Source organism: Strigops habroptila, chromosome 5 (assembly GCF_004027225.2).
Source record: "Strigops habroptila isolate Jane chromosome 5, bStrHab1.2.pri, whole genome shotgun sequence".
Lineage (NCBI taxonomy): Eukaryota > Metazoa > Chordata > Aves > Psittaciformes > Psittacidae > Strigops > Strigops habroptila.
In genome coordinates this window covers 53724534-53743170 of record NC_044281.2, presented here as the reverse complement: position 1 = coordinate 53743170, position 18637 = coordinate 53724534, and the positions used below count along the sequence as shown (strand labels likewise).

General features: G+C 39.1%; 1 protein-coding gene across 2 annotated transcripts in view; it reads right to left on the bottom strand.

The window, feature by feature from the left end:
* MYLK (myosin light chain kinase) overlaps positions 1-18637 on the bottom strand; it is a 215834-nt gene that overhangs the window by 57361 nt on the left and 139836 nt on the right. For both annotated transcript variants that reach the window (XM_030487009.1, XM_030487010.2), the window contains exons 17-18: positions 6820-6936; positions 4112-4198 (exon numbers count right to left, since the gene is read on the bottom strand). In XM_030487009.1, the coding sequence (XP_030342869.1) occupies positions 4112-4198; positions 6820-6936 (204 nt within the window). The remainder of the gene's footprint in view (positions 1-4111; positions 4199-6819; positions 6937-18637) is intronic.

The following is an 18637-nucleotide window of genomic DNA, read 5'->3' as shown; positions in this document are numbered from 1 at the left end:
TATGACACTGTTCAGAGATGCCACTGCTCAGCCTTGCATTCAAGTACCAATAATGTTGAGAAATCAGATCTGGGAAGATAACAGAGCACCCTTCCAGAGGATTTGGTCTGGACAGTGTCAGTTGTGACATTTTATTAACACTGTCAGCAAGAGAATGCATTGTTACTAACTTAATGTGTTTGATATGAAATAAAACATTTCGTATAGTAGCAGATATAAAAGATTTATAACAGCAAGCTACCAAATACTGCTAATAATGCATTTTGGGCTCCTTTACTTGAAGATGTGTGGAAGAAGTTGTTTTCTTTGATACAACTGAATTTCAACCAAGCAGAAGAACTTTTATTTGAGCAATCAAACTCTGTGCTGGGTCATCCCTTCAATGTATGTGGTTTGGATATGAGAACAGTGGGTTTAACTAGTGTTACTCAGATGAGGGAATCCAAGATATCCTATTAGGTTTTCGTACCACTTATTATGACAGGTGATAGTTGCTATTTCTTAATATTTACTGGAAGTAGTGCAGTGAACTAGCCCTACAAAAAGCAGTGGCATTTCTTTCCAAACCCTTTAAAACAATGCTTAGATTTAGGAGGGTTATTTTCTAAAGCCTTAAAGCAAATTCTTTTCTCAGTAGCAATGAAGAGGATACAGTTTCTTCCTACTATAGTAAAGTTATGTTGCACAGCTCAGCTGTGGTGAAGTTTAAAAAATAGCATCTAATTCTTGTAATATGCCTTTTTCCTCAGCAAATCTTGAAAAAAAAACTTTGAGAAAAAAAAAAAAAACCTTTTGGAAAACTCATGTTTTACGTACATTTTTGGGATGTCAGTTAAAAAAAAACATTATAGTATTTGGGATGTTGCATACAAACTAATAATGAGGCTGAGGATCAAGAAAGTTGGGTGCTAGATCTGCAAAGGAAAGTGCCTGATCTTGGGCTAATTACTCCAGCTAGGAATAAGCTCTTTTGGTCCTCAGCTAAAGGCACATTAAGGAGAACAAAATATTAGAGAGTGTGGAGTAGTAACATATTTTTTGAAAAAGAGAATATTAATTTATAAACCTTCAGATCATTGCTTAGTCTTAAAAATCTCAAGCAGCACTTTGATTTTTCCACAGTCTGTTGGAACAGAAAGATTTCTTTAATAGGCACTGAAGATTTTGCAGGCAGCCTTGGTAATTGAAATAAGCAATTCCCTTTAAGCGTAATTCGAAGTAACTTCTAATATCAATGGGTATTGGGTGCCCAAATTCCTTTGCAGCAGATGCTTTCGAAGCTCTCTAGAGAAACGTTCAAGTGGTGAGAATTTTTGGCTTAGAACTTCTGCTGCAGGGCTACGTCAAACTAGAAGACCCTTGTATTATCCACTGATTGTTCTGGCATAGCATGGAGTATGCAGTATGCTAAATAATGAAAGGTTGCAATTTTCCACTGACTCTGCTAATTTTTTATATCTGTGCAGAAGAAACATAACACTTTATTACTATAACTCAGTATCATTTCACATCCACCTAGCAAAAAAAAAAAGTGACAAAGCCTAAGTCAATACAGTCAGTGAAGAATGAACCAATTCCAACATTTAAAAAGGAGGTGCCCTTCCTCCATGCTTCCTTAGGATTGATTTCAATCAGATTCAAAGGTGGATATGTTTCTTGTTCTTAGAAACTTTATTATTTATTCTATTTATCATTACAGAGCTGTAACTATTACTAAATTCTGGTGACACAATATTAATTGTAAGCAAAACCAAATATCATAATTTTCCTAATTTGTTACCATGGGAGCAATCTTTCTGCATGTAGACACTGCACACATCCATTCAGGGATATCATTAAGTCATTGAATGCTACAAAGCTGCCTTCATAGATGTTTTTCTGAGAATAACTGCTTATTCTAAACCAGGGTCTGGTTTAGAATACTGTTGGATTTCTGCAGCTTAAAAACCCCAAGCTTCCAGTAATAAAATAATGTAAAAATGAGCAGTCAAATGACCTGGGTCAGCAACTATTCTCTCAGTGAGACAAATTCTATAGATTAACATAGTGACAACATTCATTCTCTTTCACAAGGAGAAATCTATTGATCTTTGCTTTCAGGAACTAAAAGTTAATTACTTTCCCAAAGGCTTCTACTAGGGCAAAACCCAAGGATCACTTATAATTTATTTGAAGGGAGACAAGGTGGACATAGCTGCTAACCATGAAATTTGGCTTGCACTTTCTTACACAAAATGAAAAACATGGATATTTTTTTCCTCTGAGAAGTATTTCTAAAAATGACAGAGTATATAGCTTCTGTTGTAACTGAATTCACTATACAAAATTCAGAATTTATTCAGTGGGAATAATAGAAATTTTTGTCATCTATTTCTTCAGTATCACTCCTCACACTCAACTTGCCATTAAGACTGTTGGTTAGTTAATGTGGCAACAAAGACTGGAAGAGATCAGACTAAAAATTAATCTCCTTATTAGACTGAGACACCTTAATTCATAGTTATTCTTTATTAACCTTCTTTTTGAAAGAAATACAGTAAGATGCACAAATTTGTGACTTGTTAAGCCTGTTCCCTTTCAGGTAAGGAACTTAAAGATCTCTACTTCTGAAAGGGATTTTAGTTTAAATTGAAACTGTGAAGTCGGCTGGATCAGTTTTTTATATTTTGCCCCTGACAAACGTACAAATATAACACTCATTCCAGGGAGATGAATACCTACAGTCCTCAGAGACTGAGGCTGAGATGTTAAAAACCACCTGTGGAATCTCTGCAGTCAAATCCTTTTAAAATTAAATATGTATTTCCCAAAGTTTTCAAAAAACTATTCCAAAGCCCAGATTCTGAACATTCGCCCTGGTTACCTTGGTGTTTTCAGTGCAAACAGGAAAGAGGTTTTAAAGGTATTTTGAAAACAAATCTAACGAGAAGTTAAAGAATTTTAAACACTGATATAATATGCAATGAGGCAACCTTAAGAAAACCATTCACCATTATTTTGATTTTTTTCCCCAATCATTTCTGAAGCCAGAGTTTCTAGCTTCCAATTTCCACTAAAATCAACAGCAAGCAGTGATTTTAGCAGGATGTGGATCAGGTCATATATCTGTATGTTTAGACTTAGTTCCCAACTCGCAGTTTCTCCTGGGATTGCTAACACTACTGGGAGGATCAGAGAAAATGTATGCATTTGTCTGCATAGAAAAAACTATTCAAAATGATATCCAGTGGAGCTTTAAATGGCTTTAAAACATGCTTTTCTATTGATGTTCAAGAGCAAAATCATTGTTCTTAATGGCTATTATTCACAGCATTTGTAGCTCAAGTGCAGGGGTGGAGCACGTTGGTGTGACCCTTCCACACCCCAAAATGATTGGCTGGGGAGAAAGTTATATTATTCACCCAGCAAATCAGAAATAGCCGTAGTCCAGGGCATAGCTCTATGTAAGTCAACAGTTCCAGAAATGTCATTATTACCTGTGCTCATCAGTCAGTACAAAACTGCACTGGGTCCTGCTGAAAGGAGGTGAAAATGTTCCATGCTGGAAAATCAGATTACAGGTTGGGGTTTTTTGTTAATCAAAAGCATGCATGCAGAGTAGCAAACATGGGAATTTATAGCTGATTTGTTATTTCAGAAAGCATTAAAAGCAAGTAAAGCATTTAAAACAAGGAATGTAAAATTCACTAAACCACTCTGCATGGTCATGTTAAAAAAGACAGATTAAGCTACTGGACATTTCAGTCAAGATATCTTGCCTGCCAATGGTAAGACAGTATCTTGTCTACAGGTAACACAACATGACTTGAAGAAAACTACGCAAGAATTTCTATGCTCCTTGGGAGGCATCCAAAAATAAATCTGTCTCATAAGTTTACTGCACCATTATGGAAAACTGAGAATAGAGTGGGCTAGGTCTGAACTCACAGTTTCAGCACTTACTTCTAATCCCCACAAGGCAAAAACTCATTTCACACGACTTATGTGCAAGGGTTAAAGAAACAGCACAACCTTCTGATACTATGCCTGCAAATAGAAGGGAATGCACAGAATCCCAAAGTACTCTTTTGTTTCCACTGAAAAGGAAGCAGTCAAAATCACTTTTACTTACTCTCTGTTGGCAGCACAGGGGGAAGTGTGGTCTTAGGCTTCTTAGTCTTCTTCTCAGTAGGCTTTGAGGTCTTTGTGGATGAGGCATCTGCAATCAAAACAAATAATGAAATACAAATCTTATTTAAAAATCAATTACAAAAAAACTGTCTATTAACATTAGATTGTTTGGGATCTTTCTGCAAAGTTAGAGGATATTGTTGTCCTTTTAAGAAAGATTTTGTGCACAAACTTGCTAGAGAATGTCACATTCTAAACGGAAGAAGGAGAAAAGAGGGAGAAGCCCTCGATGAGAACAGCAGCACTGAGAACCTGAGAAAACAACTAGATGAGGCACCATCTAAGGTGATAGGTGTATTTTAACTGAATAGAACAAAGTAAAATGTGCACAAAGCTGCTTTAGGCAGTGCATGGAAAAGGGAAACCAAGTCATATTTGAAGCATTATTTCATCCAAAAGAATCTCTTGCCATGTCATGCTTCTGTTCCATTGTCTACGTGACATATATAGATGAACAAATTTTGAAAAGTAGCATTTCCTCTGTGTATTTAAGTGTTTCCAAGAAGATTTTATTACGCATTGGTTCATTTGAAATAAAAATGGCACAAGGGACATCACAGGACTCAAGTTTAATGGATTTCATTATTCTCAAGATTGCACAGATCGTATCCAGAAGCTACTCAGCACTGCAGGCACCCTGGCTGCTAAGAGACAATACAAGCTCTCTTCCATGTGTATCCTATATGACATAGACACATATAACTAGAAGGTACTACCTTTTTTTCAGTAAGGTTTTCTCAGGTTGAGCATGTCATATAGTGCAAAACCTAATGAGCTCCACTTGTTAGATTATTTGATCCTGACATTTATCTTTGGAAGAAAGTTCCCAAATTTGAATTATGATCTCAGCAATAGCTGTATCAATTCATAGAATTGTAGAATAGTTAGGGTTGGAAAGGACCTTAAGATCATCTAGTTCCAACCCCCTGCCATGGGCAGGGACACCTCGCACTAAACCATGTCACCCAAGACTCCATCCAACCTGGCCTTGAACACTGCCAGGGATGAAGCATTCACAACTTCCTTGGGCAACCCATTCCAGTGCCTCACCACCCTCACTGTAAAGAACTTCTTCCTTATATCTAACCTAAACTTCCCCTGTTTAAGTTTGAACCCATTACCCCTTAATTTATAGCTTTCAAATATTCAGCTTTCATAGGATTTGTGCATGAGATAGCTGTTTGAAATTTAGTTACCAGAGAAAAGATACTATAAATATCATGTAACGATCGATTTCATAGTCACCTACTTCTAGGTTCGAGAAGGTGAAAGTTCACCTAAGTTTCCTAAAAAGTTAACAGGGGAAGACAGAATCTTCTGGATTCCTAAGTAATTCAGAGCAAAGGCTGTGTTAGATACGAGTTCTGACACTCGAATTCTAAAGATTTGTCCCTGAACTAATTTGGCAGCTGACAGCAAACATTAATCTGATTTGAGTTCATGGGACCAAAGGGAATAGAATATTTATGGTTACTTGTTGAGTCTGAAAATCAGACTCTGAGGTGCTGACATCAGACTGTGCAGAAGGGAGCAATTTTGATTGTTGGTTTAGATCACAATTCTAACTTAAAAATAACAGTCATCCCCTCTGCCAGTCACAGACATGGGATATTAAATGTCATCTCTCCTAAATAGCTGGAGTTTGCTGTGGTGCCATTTCTCTTCTCAGCCGTATAAAGCAGAATGCCAGTAAGAAATGGAAAAGACAGATGAGGCAGCCAATATCAAGGTAAGGAATGTGGTCATTTTGGTGTCCAACATTACATGAGCAGTAATTGTATGTATAATTAGTTCCTTTTCCAGCTACATGAAGACTGACCCTTTCTGATGGGTTTACAGGCTTATATTCTTACCTTGTGTCATGCTACATTAGGAAAACAAACAATAGTTTTCTTTTCTAGACTTCCTGTTACATCCGTAACACAGTTGTGAAGGCTTAGTGCCCAAGATCTATGCTATTGGGCTTGTTGTTTACTTTTGTGTTCTTTTCACTCCCAATGGAAAGTATGAGAGTATTCATGGATGAGCTCACCAGAAGGTGTGCTGATAAAAAGTTCATTTGGTTACTTAAGGTCCCTTAAGAAACTTAAAGTCCCTGGCAGTTTTGAAAGTCTGTGCTCTTACCCTGATGACAAAATATTTGCCCAAGGCCAAGAAGACTACAGTGTCATCAGCATGAGTGAGTCTGAAAACGGGTACCTCAGTCAGCCAATTATCCATGTTCTAAGACTATGGCATAAAAAGCTGATTGACCTGCTAATTTGTTTATTTTTGCTCTGTGCCTTATGTAGTCCTGGGGCAGACTGGTACCCAGGCTAACACACTGAATTCTTACATGCACTTGAAGAATGAATACAGATCAGAAACATATCTTCATGGGTTCAACTTACTGCTCTACTAATCTTGTACAGTGGGTAGCAGGAGAGCATAAGTTATTCTCCAAAGCAGCCAGAGCCCTTGGCTCTGTACTGTCTCTCTAGTCATGCTCATTTACAATAGACATCAAATTATGTATTGATAAAAAGTGCAGAAAGGAAGGGGCAGAGTTCTTTTCTGTGTATGCGATTGGTAAAGGCTGGTATTGGGAAATAAAAGGGGGAAGAAGGCAGTTCTAAGGAATGGTTTTTCTGTATCCAGCAAAGTACTTACCTTCTACCAGCACTTTGCAAGCACATTCAGCTTTTCCTGCTGCATTCTCAGCTATGCATTTGTATTCGCCTGCATCTTCAGGCATAGCCTTCTCAATGGTAAGTGAACACAGTGTCCCTAATGCAAAGGAAGGAGAGATCAAACAGATGTTATGTTGCAGTTCACAAAAACCTTAGCACTATTAATGAACAGAATGCATCAAATGAATCAATCCTTTACTACAGGTGATATTTACTGCTAGAAAATTTTTCTTTTGTCCTTAAAAACTCATCATCAGAATTGGAACTTTATTAATGCTAAATAACATAAACCCACATTGATAGATAAATGGAATCTTATTGCTGTTCCCTAGGGTACTTAAAGCTGTCCCTTAGCCCTAAAGTGGTTAATGGATGAGGGTACAGAAGACGCAGAGCAGAATCTTGCTGCTGTTCTTTGTCTTATAGCAGGGATAAGATGTCCTCACTCAGATGATTTTTTATCAAAAGTGCTAGCAGTGTAGGACTACTAGGGCTTCTTTCAAGGGGCCATCTGCAATATTTTGAGTCAGCCTTATCTCTAACACTCCCATGAGCATCTACTTGTGAAAGCAGACTTCACAAGCTTCACAGTGCCCAAGTTTAAAAGTGGCACTCAGAGACATTTTCTTCTTGCTTGAAATATTTAAAGAAACAAGTGCCTGTTATTGTAAAACATCCATTAGAAAGTTCAGCATATCAGTGGCAATCAAATTTGTCACTGTAACAAATCCATTTCTTTTCAAACAAAACAGCAAAATTTGACTTAATTGGGTTTGCAGAAACAGGATGTGACATAAGCTCTGTAGTTACCAAGGGAAGCTTGGTATGACCCAAGGGAAATACATTTCCTCTTAAAAACTAAAACTCTGTGAACCAAAACAGAAGCCGTTCCCAGTAGCTGGGGGATGAGGAAGGAGAACCTAATCCCTTACATTCACTTGCATCGATTGGAACAACCAAGTACTTTGCTCTCCAGGGAGAACCCAATTAAAATACTCCAGACTTTTTCCTACAAAAATATCCCTCACCAACAGTGAGGGTGAAGTGTGGGCTTGCTTTCTCCTTCGTCACTGGAAAGTCTCACCTGTCCCACAAACAGTCTCAGACTCTGCACTTCCACCCAGTGCTGTTAGATTGTCCAGAAGCCTTCCACCCTTTGCTCATTTCAGCCACAGTAATACATCTTACTCCCTTCCTCCATTTACTTTTCTCACGGTTGCTCCTAATTAATGACAAGATTGGATAGGTGATTTTTTTTAGACACTTTCCGCATGTCCTGAGGCATAAGAACGTTTCCCAGCATCTCCTGCTATTTGCCACCTTTCTCTCTATGGTAACTAAAGGCTGCCTTCTGCCTTCCTGAGCACCTGATCCCAGGATCCTCATCAAATAAGTCCCTTGTGATGTGAAGATGGCACAGGTGACACTGGTCGTTGAAAAGGACCTTGAAAGGTCCTTGAAGAGAACACCCGTCTATCAGAAGAACTTGGGGAATTCACTTGCGCTCCTTTTCTCTTTGTAAAACTGGGTGTTTATTATTCAAGACAAATCTTATAAAAAACATTCCAGTGGTTCCCAACAAATTTGGTTTGCCAGACATACACAAGGGTTAGAAGAAAATGAATTTTTCCCTCCTCCTCATCCTCCACAAATCAAGAAGCTCTAGATAATGACTATTTTCCTCCCGAGAAATGATGTGAAAACTATCTCAGAAGAGGAGCACTGACCCCTCGCTCACATGTGCTGTGCTCAGCCAACCACAGGGTGAAAAGAAAAGCCTCATGCCTTCCCTGAGGCAACTCTTCTTCATGAGACAGGCTAGAGCCAAAAAAGTCACGAGCTGCTGTTCCATTCCAAATGGAGGAGGGACACTAGAAAAGTATTCTTGCAGGCATCTAGCAAATATAAATTCACATGTCTCTGCTGTTTAAAGAGACAAATGGAGAGCAAGCCAAAGATAACTTTCAGTCTAAGAATTTGGATAAAGCTATGTAAGATGGTTAGGAAAGATCACACATTAGAACCTAAAAAAACTATTGCAAAAGAACATAAACTACGGAACAAAGACACATACGTATGAAGAAGATCTCTGGCCACCTTACTGCAGGGAAGGGGTCTGCCTTGTAAGGATAAACGGATCATTAAGGGACTGGAACAAAGCATTTACTTTAGTTTCTGCTGGAGTTTTCTACCTGCTCAAAAGCCCTTCCTCAGCTCATTAAAGACTAATGTGACATAAGGCCATTCCTCACACCTCACACTGTTCCAGTGTTGCCTGTACAGTGTACTGATGCAATGTAAGTTAACACCTTATGAGAAACACTTTGTATATATGCAAACAGAAACAGCCCCCCCAATGGTAAGCCATTCCCCACAGTTATACTAAAATCTAGAAGCAAATCCTAGGGTTTTCTCATTATGATCCTTGACTTGCCATATGCATTCAGTGCTCTGTTAGTTTTGCTTTTAGAATCTAGTCCTGATGAGGTTGCATGGCAGAGGTCTGATCGAAGCCCCAGTTGCTTATTCCACTGGAATCGCAGTCCTCATGAAATAATGCCACTCTTACTCCTTCCAAAAGAATGTTTCTATGTATTGAATTTTAATGAAGTTATTTTGTGAGGAGGATAAAGGAAATCTGGTTTTGTTTTTTTTTTTTTAAAGGCTGCATCCTTTTTCTCCTGACTTCCAGCCCCCTGCAGCAGTAATCTGTATCCTATTTCCACTTATTCATACTCCCCAGCAACTACACTGGAAGGGCACATGAAAGTAAATGGGGATTGCTGGGCTTGTTGCTACTACCCAGTGCAATGGTGGTATTCTGTCCTCAGTGGAGTGAAGGGAAAATGAGGTAAGTAGGGTCATTCTCCTTTATTTAGCCACTAGTTTTCATGCAACTGTTGACTGCTAGCACTTACCATGAAATCAGACAATGGTTCAAAAACTATTAGCCAGGCTGAGTCAGTAGTATAAGGGCAGAATGAGGGAGTGCATGTCTGTAGAAACCTCATTTTCTTAGAAAGCCAGAAAAAACCCCCAACCAAACAGGCAAAATGTAATGAGATTTCATAAGGACAGGAAACTCCCCAGTAGGCCTATGTTCTGTGATCTAGACCTGCAGTCAATTCCCGGGGCTTGAAGGCCAAATGTCTTTCAATGAAGTATTTGGTATTTCCTCTGAAAAAACCCTTCATGACCTGAAAAAAGCTTATTTTCTCACAATTACAAGAAAGCCCAGACTGGTTACTGAAGTTGGATATTCTGAATCCTGCCCCTTCACAAATCCAAGTCAGCTAAAAGAATCTGCTATCCACTTTTCCCCCCATCCCTTTAACTTTTTGTTAGGAACCAGTCCACAGACAGTCTTTAAAACACTGGCACAAAATGCAGAATTGGAGTAAACATGAATACTGGGATCTTCCACTTAGACATTGGAACTGGTGCAGCTCTAGAAAAGACCTTAACGGCCACAGAAGCTGACAGATTACTGAAGGCTCTGGTTTAGATACACAAAGCCTTTCCCTTGCATTTTAAGCTATTCAAGGATTTTCTGACTTACTCAAAAATAGTGCAAGCCAGTTTAAAATATCTCTAGGCTTCTGCATTCTTTCCATGAAACTCTACAGAAAGTCAACTTCAGATATAAAACAAATACACAAACCAACAAAAAGCAGCTCCTAAGTCTAATTCCCTGCACTGGCATCTAGCTGGCCAACCTCCTGATTCCTATCCATGATGCAGGCTGACATTCATGTCTTTCTCATTTTTATCCCATGGGATAAAGAAGTAGTATGGAGTTTTCAGGCAATATTAATAAATATTAGGCCATGACAAATTGTGCCTAGGAGCCATAACAAATTTGTTAAGGAACTCGTTGGCCCACAGTGTTAATTTTCTAATAAATCACAAGTTGTCTGGGGAAGGGCGAGTATGTGTTAGTGTTACAGTCATGTTTAAACATGGCAAGTGGATTCACCTGGAAAATACTGACTATGGTTACAACAACAACAGGCAAAGTAGTGAAAAAACTCAAGTGAGTTTCAGAGAAGAAAAGATGTAAAATCCAATTCTTGGCAAGTGGTATGGTTTTAAGGAAAACAATTTAATAAACTTACTTTCATTATTCATGGGATTGCAGATTTAATTGGCAGATGTATCTGTGTAAATTTTCTTAGTCTTTACTGAAATATTTGTGTTATCTCACATTATTCTGCTTGTAATTAATGCTATATCAGTAAATTAATGACATTTATTTAGGAAGACTTCAAGCTGCCAAAATTAAAATCTCATGAAGAATCTGACAATAGGAAATCATCACTTGGTATGTTGCTGGTGGATTTCCTCTGTGATCAGACTAGGACCAAAGTTATTTATGATTTTAATCAGTGATGTCGAGGTATTCATAAATTAATTTTGATAAACTTACAGATCATAGAAACAATGTTGGAAAGGTTAAAAGACATAAAGAGAGAGAAAAGAGGTAAGTCCTCATGAAAAATCTCATTTACTTGTTAAGCTGAGTCTTATTCACTTGAAGAAAATGGGGCTTAAGATAGTGAAATGACAAGCATCCATGGGCAGCAAAGGGATGGTCTGTTTTCAGAAGCTTTAAAGGTTGAATAGAGAAGTAACAAATATGAGCTCCACTGTTGTGAGGTTGAAGGAGGACCAATATCCTCCAGTAAGCACAGCAATAGGAAGGTGACCTCCGTCTCACTGATGATGATACCAACATATGTTTCTGCTGCCTGTTTTCCAAGTAAGATAATAAACTAACAAATAGCAACTGAAGAAGAGGTATTGTAAAGAAAACAAAACAAAACAAGCCCAAGCCTCCAAGGGCTGAGTAAAGTGCATTATGGAGAGAAAGTTAGTGAGAGTTTGACTTGTCAAGTTTTTAGCTTTGCAGAGAAAGGTAACAAGTGTATGGAAGAAGAAACTAGATAATTGAAATTAGAATTAGATAGTGGGGTTTTTCATGATTTAAAACCAAAACACTTATAAGAATAATTAGACATTACAACACATTACTAGTGATAATAGTAAATGTCTCTGTTTTCTATATTTAAACCTACACTACATGCATTTCTGGAAGAAGGATGATTCAGACAAAAATGGCAGTACAGAGGGAAATTTTGTGGCATGTGACAAACATGGAGTTGTGTCAGAACTGATGGTCAGACAATCTCTCTAGCCATAAACTTTCTGAAGAAGCTTTTTTAGGCTGCATAATCCATCTACTTTCAGCAGTTATGTTAATGAAACACCAATCTCTTGCTCAAAGTCAATTAGAAAGAAATCAAAAGAGTTATGGCAGATCCTCTTTAGACTGACGGACACAGACTTGAAGAACTGACAGGAAGATTTAGGAGTTACGTTCAATCACAAGAAAGTTGTTAAGGCATTATTGCTAACAAGATTACCAACTCTTTATGATGCCAAGACACTTAGGAAACTAAAAAATGCTGTCTTACACAAAGCAATACAAACTTTGGGCATTTTCTAAGCCACGCCACCACTGCTGCCTGAACCTATATTGAGTGGTTCCTCTGAAATCTATATAGTCACGTGGTACTAAATCTACCCTCAAAAAGCCCAGAGCAAGCTGACTTAAAAAATGGCAAGTTTGCTGTTTCTGACTTCTCTTCATTGTGCACCTCAATTCTCCAGTCTAGTAAGGATGCCAGTTTCTAACCCTTTCACTGTCGTCTTCTAGAACAACTCTTGTAACCACGCAAGAATTTTCTGTCAATTTTCTATCCAAGAATGTGTGACATAGAAGGACACTATCAAAGGGCACTGCTGTGCCGAGTACTATACAAAAGTAAAACAAAATGGTTCCTGCTCTCAAGCGTTCATAGTGCAAGAAAGTTGCAGTCTTTATATGTCTAACTCCACTGTAATGTCTGCTAGAGCCTTCTTAAAAAGCATTTTTCCAAAGAAAGAGCCCCCAGTAACTTCAAGCAATGAACTCTCTCATATTAAAATTAACTGCTTCTTAACCGTACACCATCTAACATGCATGTATAAATGCATAATGCTGTAATTTATGAGTACCCTCTTTTGTCTTTTTCTGTTACAGTTAACATTTATTTTGGGATTTCACAGGCAAAACCCACATTAATATCAACCTGAGGAATGTAGATAACCACGCTCTGACAAGTGCTTGGAAGAACTAAAATATAAAATCAAAACATTAATAAACTCCTACCAGGTCAGACATGTTCATAAAAGAAAAATGGTGTTAGAGATCACTTTGTCATAAAAATGATACTTTAAGAACAAGTCACTCATGCCATCAACTGACAGGATACTATTTGGGGAATTATTAAAAGACTGATGCTTATTATTTCAAAGGGAAACAAACCAGTATTAATAGTTGAAATGTAAAATGGAAGGAATGATACTGATCTTAGATATGTTGTGATTGTGGCATTCAGTGTAGTGCTGCCCAGATTCTGACTTCTAATTGCTAATTTAAACTTAACCCTGGAATAATAGAATATGTTGCAAGCTCTAGATTAAGTACTAGAATACAGCACAAATACTGCATGAGTATGCCTGAAGATTAAAGTCTTTTTGGGAGCAGGATTCAATTTTTCCTTTGCCAAAGATGACACCAATCAGTAATTATTCTGATCCTGGTGTTTGAACTCAGGCTTCTCTGATGGTAACGAAGTGGGGCTAACATCCCCCCTTCTCTTGCACACTAATGCCTTGGACAGGCAATGTAGCGTTAGCTTCTTCAGATGCAGAGGACACATGTGAATAGAGTTGTTTCTAACATGTAAAGGGCCTTACTATCAGCTAGGACAAATATGCCAGGGAAAGTTGCTTTCAGTGAGTGACTACGTAAAAGCACTAGTTAGTTTGCCTACCCTGTGAACTTGTTACACACAAGTATCCTTTTAAGCCTGCCTTTCCTGGCCAAATATGCCACTTGTTTTATCAGGTGGCAATGTTCCCAAACCAGATTTTATGTATTTATCTTCACAATATATGTGGCACCAGGAGATCAGCAAACTGGTATCTCCTTTTGCTTTCTGGCAACGACAGAGAGGTTTAATTAAATTTCCAAAAGACAAATACCTGGCATTCTGCAGGTTCATGTATTACTTTCATTGAACAGTTTGTGGGTCAGCAGCCCATACTAAGATGGGCTGGTAGTATATGAAGCAGATAGACATGATTCACTCTAGACAGAGGATTTTCCAGTATCTAGCTCACTAACAAGTAAGTTATTGTTCTGTGAGATATGTCTGGAAAATTTTCCTTAAGTGAGAATCAGTGATCACCACCAAACATCACAGCAGCACAAAAACAGTTGGTGAAATAGCTATGAACAGGCCCGGTCTACACCCTTACATAGTGGATTTTGTTGTTGAACACAAGAGGAACAAGGTCATACCAAAGAAATAAAACGTGACTTTGCTAGATCTAAGCCCGTCAATGTGAGCTCAGTCCATTTGCTCTGAATTCCTCTCCTTGCCCAGAGACTCAACCTTCTTTCAGCTGAGGATGACTCTAGGGGATTAGCTGCAGAGCCCATTAAATGCTGCTCCAAGGCTGGCTAAAGGCACTGCTGCTGAAGGATGTGGCACCTGTGGGCATGATGAACCTGTCTTTTCAGTATTTGATGCCAAAGATGGAATCTGGCATTTTGGCATTGGGCTCCTGAGTACTGCATCTAGTTCTATTGTTTTTCTCTATAGAATCATAGAACCATAGAATAGTAAGGGTTGGAAAGGACCTTAAGATCATCTAGTTCCAACCCCCCTGCCATGGGCAGGGACACCTCACACTAAACCATGTCGCCCAAGGCTCTGTCCAACCTGGCCTTGAACACCGCCAGGGATGGAGCATCCACAACCTCCCTGGGCAGCCCATTCCAGTGCTTCACCACCCTCACTGTAAAGAACTTCTTCCTTAGATCTAATCTAAACTTCCCCTGTTTAAGTTTGAAGCCATTACCGCTTGTCCTACCACTACAGTCCCTAAGGAAGAGTCCCTCCCCAGCATCCTTAAAGGCCCTCTTCAGATACTGGAAGGCTGCTATGAGGTCTCCACGAAGCCTTCTCTTCTCCAGGCTGAACAGCCCCAACTCTCTCAGCCTGTCTTCATACGGGAGATGCTCCAGCCCTCTTATCATCCTCGTGGCCCTCCTCTGGACTTGCTCCAACAGCTCCATGTCCTTTTTATGTTGAGGACACCAGGACTGTACGCAGTACTCCAAGTGAGGTCTCACAAGAGCAGAGTAGAGGGACAGGATCACCTCCTTTAACCTGCTGGTCACGCTTCTTTTGGTACAGCCCAGGATACGGTTGGCTTTCCGGGCTGCAAGCGCACACTGCCAACTCATGTTAAGCTTCTTGTCTACCAGCACCCCCAAGTCCTTCTCTGCAGGGCTGCTCTGAATCTCTTCTCCGCCCACCCTGTAGCAGTGCCTGAGATTGCCCCAACCCAGGTGTAGGACCTTACACTTGGCTTGGTTAAACTTCATAAGGTTGGCATCGGCCCACCTCACAAGCATGTCAAGGTATGTTTAAAGCTGCTCCAAATACTTTCTATGAGACTAATCCATACAGTTTCTCTACTGAACAGCATTTCCTGATATTCATCCTCATTTTATTATTTCTCAGTTCTAGTCTGTAGCTCTAATTATTCCTTTTCCTCCCTTGGTTACTCCAACTTGAGAGGTGGACCCATGAGAACCTTGTGTGTTTCAATGGGGCCAAGTGCAGGGTCCTGCACCTGGGTAGAGGCAATCCCCAGTATCATCAATACAGGCTGGGTGATGAAGGGATTGAGAGTACCTCTGAGGGGAAAGACTTGGGAGTACTGGTGGATGAGCCAGCAATGTGCGCTTGCAGCCCAGAATGCCAATTGTATCTTGGCTGCATCCAAAGCAGCATGGCCAGCAAGTCAAGGGGAGTGATTCTGTCCCTCTGCTCTGCTCTGGTGAGATCCCACCTAGAGTGCTGTGTCCAGCTCTGGAGTCGTCAGTACAGGACAGATATGAACCTGTTGGAGAGGGTCCAGAGGAGGGCCACAAAAAAGATCAGAGGGATGGAGCACCTCTCCTATGAGGAAAGGCTGAGAGAGTTGGGGTTGTTCAGCGTGGAGAACACTCTGGGGAGACCTTATTGCGACCTTTCAGTTCTTAGAAGGGGTCTATAAGAAAGATGGGAAAATACATTTTAGCAGGGCCTGTTGTGACAGGACAAGGGTAACTGTTTTAACCTAAAAGTATAGTTTTAAACTAGAAGAGGGAAGACTCAGGCTGGATGTGAGGAAAAAGTTTTTACAATGAGGGTGGTGAAACACTGAAACAGGTTGCCCAGAGAGGTGGTGGATGCGCCATCCCTGGACACATTCAAGGCCAGGCCGGATGTGGTTCTAGGCAATCTGATCTAGTTGAAGATGTCCCTGATCATTTTAGGGGGGTTGGACTAGATGACCTTTGAAGGTCCCTTCCAACCCAAACTATTCTATGATTCTATGAACTATTCATGTATTCCTAATTAAGGGAAAAGAGAAAAATCAATCTCTAAGAAAACTAGAACTTAGTTAAAGTAAGTATCATGCATACCCAGTTAATTACTTAACAGTTGGCATGAAAGCATCTCTCAGTGGGAGAGCAACAACACATTGTTCTCCAAGTGACAAAGCTAGCAGGTACTGTTAGGAAAAAAACTAAGTTCACCATCATGCAATGCATCCCCTTAGTGTACCAGAAGGTATGTAATAAGGTTTAAAAAAAAAAAAAAAAAAGAAAAGTTCTAATCCTCATTCCATTTCTTTCCATTAAAGGAGAAAAATGTAGTGTTTACTTCTCTGCATAATATTTCTTTCTAAGATCCTCTGCAAAGATGTGCAAACTTAACTTTGAAGTACCAATAATACTGACTACCTAAGCATGCTACTAGTGCAATAATGCAGGTACAACTCAAACATAAGGACAGTCTCTTCACTCCTTGCACGAAGCTTTCTTGAAACAATGGATTCCTTAACCCTTGGTGATCTTTGTTCTTTACCTCAATGCAAAGCACTGCTAAAGTGTGACCTCCTGACAAAATGCCAGCTCTGGGGTGTTACGACTGAGTGTCACCTAGCCCAGACAAAATGGACGGGATAAGTCACATCCCCTGCTCAGGCAGGTGGTAGTGCATTTATGTACATGAGGATCACTTTACTGTAAACACAAATACAATGGATTTTCAGCTCCACAGTACTATTTTATAAAGTGAATATGAGTTGGGGATTGTAACAGTCAATTACTCAGACTATTTCCATCAAGAAAACAACTTTCTGCAGCAACACAACACTAAAGCTTCAGGAATTTAGGAGGCTCCACCATAGCTCAGAAGCTTTGATACAGCGATGCTGTCTACCTGATGTGCTTTGATTGGAGATATGAAACTTGGAGATGCACAACTTCTTTTTTTTTTTGAGCAGCTCTAAGAAAACTCTTGACATTTTGTTTCCAGTATAAAGCTGATAAAATTGCAGTCTCCCACCTTCCTGATCCTATCAGTCCTTTTTTACAAGGATGGCATTTCCACTAGTCAATTTCTTCTCATATACATGACAGTTATTACCCCTATTCTGTACAGTCCCCTCTGGTGAAAATCATCGTATAAGCATAAATAAATTTTTTATGCTCCTTCAGACACATGCCAGACACAACACACCTGCTACCAGTTCTTTCTCTCCATCTACTTACTTTGATATCCCCTTAATGTAGTCCTCAGGGACCTTTTTTTGCCCACTCTGTCTGAAGGCAATGTTGTTTCTGACTGCATCCACTTTAAAATAATACTCATGTTTCAGTGCTTGGAACACTGCATGAGGGTTTACTGGTTGTGGTGAACCATTGTGTGTATTCATTTGGTTCTCATTTAATAACACTGAAAATAGTCTGAATTAAATGAAAAAATATTCACAATTAACAGTACAGACCCCTTTGTCAAGCTATAATTCTTACTGTGAACATTAACTTTTTTACTACAATGTGCAAGACAGTGTCTTTTTCCATATAATGCCCTCAGTGTTTTATGAAACAGATATGAAGTAAAGAAGTTTTTCCATATTATTGGTTACCCTCCCTATTTTTGTCCCAAGGAAAATATGTTTTGTCTAGATAGAAAATTAACTTTCATACAAAACTCCTCTGGTAGGGTTTGGTTATCCAGAATGTTGAATATGAAGAAATCATTCAATTTGACAACAGTAAGTGTTCTCTCTGAGGACTTTTACCAAACTCTGTACTGTTATGAAATTAGTTAAAAGTCATCAGGCCAATGGGGTTCAAATATTTCAGTGTCTGTAAAGGCAACAAAAGCATCTGTAGTGGGGGCATTAAATACACTGTAAATCAATTCCCAACTGTGATCTTAATTATGTGACTTGAAGTTGTAGTACTTTCTTTCTATAACACAACCCCTCTTTGCTTCTGTGTTCCTTACTGCAATAAAAAGCCTGAAATATTAAACATACAGAAGAATTAAATTAGAATTTGTAAACCAGTAGTAACATTATTCTGTTTTCAATGTTCTAAATCCTTGAAGTTCGGATTAAATAAACGTCATGTTCCAGCTCCTTAAACAGCATTAGCTATGTAAACAGCATTTAAAAATGCAAGAAGTTCAACTTTATAAAAATTACATCTGCAGGCAGTTAACGCAGAATCTGCAAGAAATGTCAAACAATACCGTACCTTGTGTACTCCACTGAAATAACAAGAAAGATGCATCTGGAAACAGTTACTGGCATGGGACTTAAATAAAGTATTGCATTAC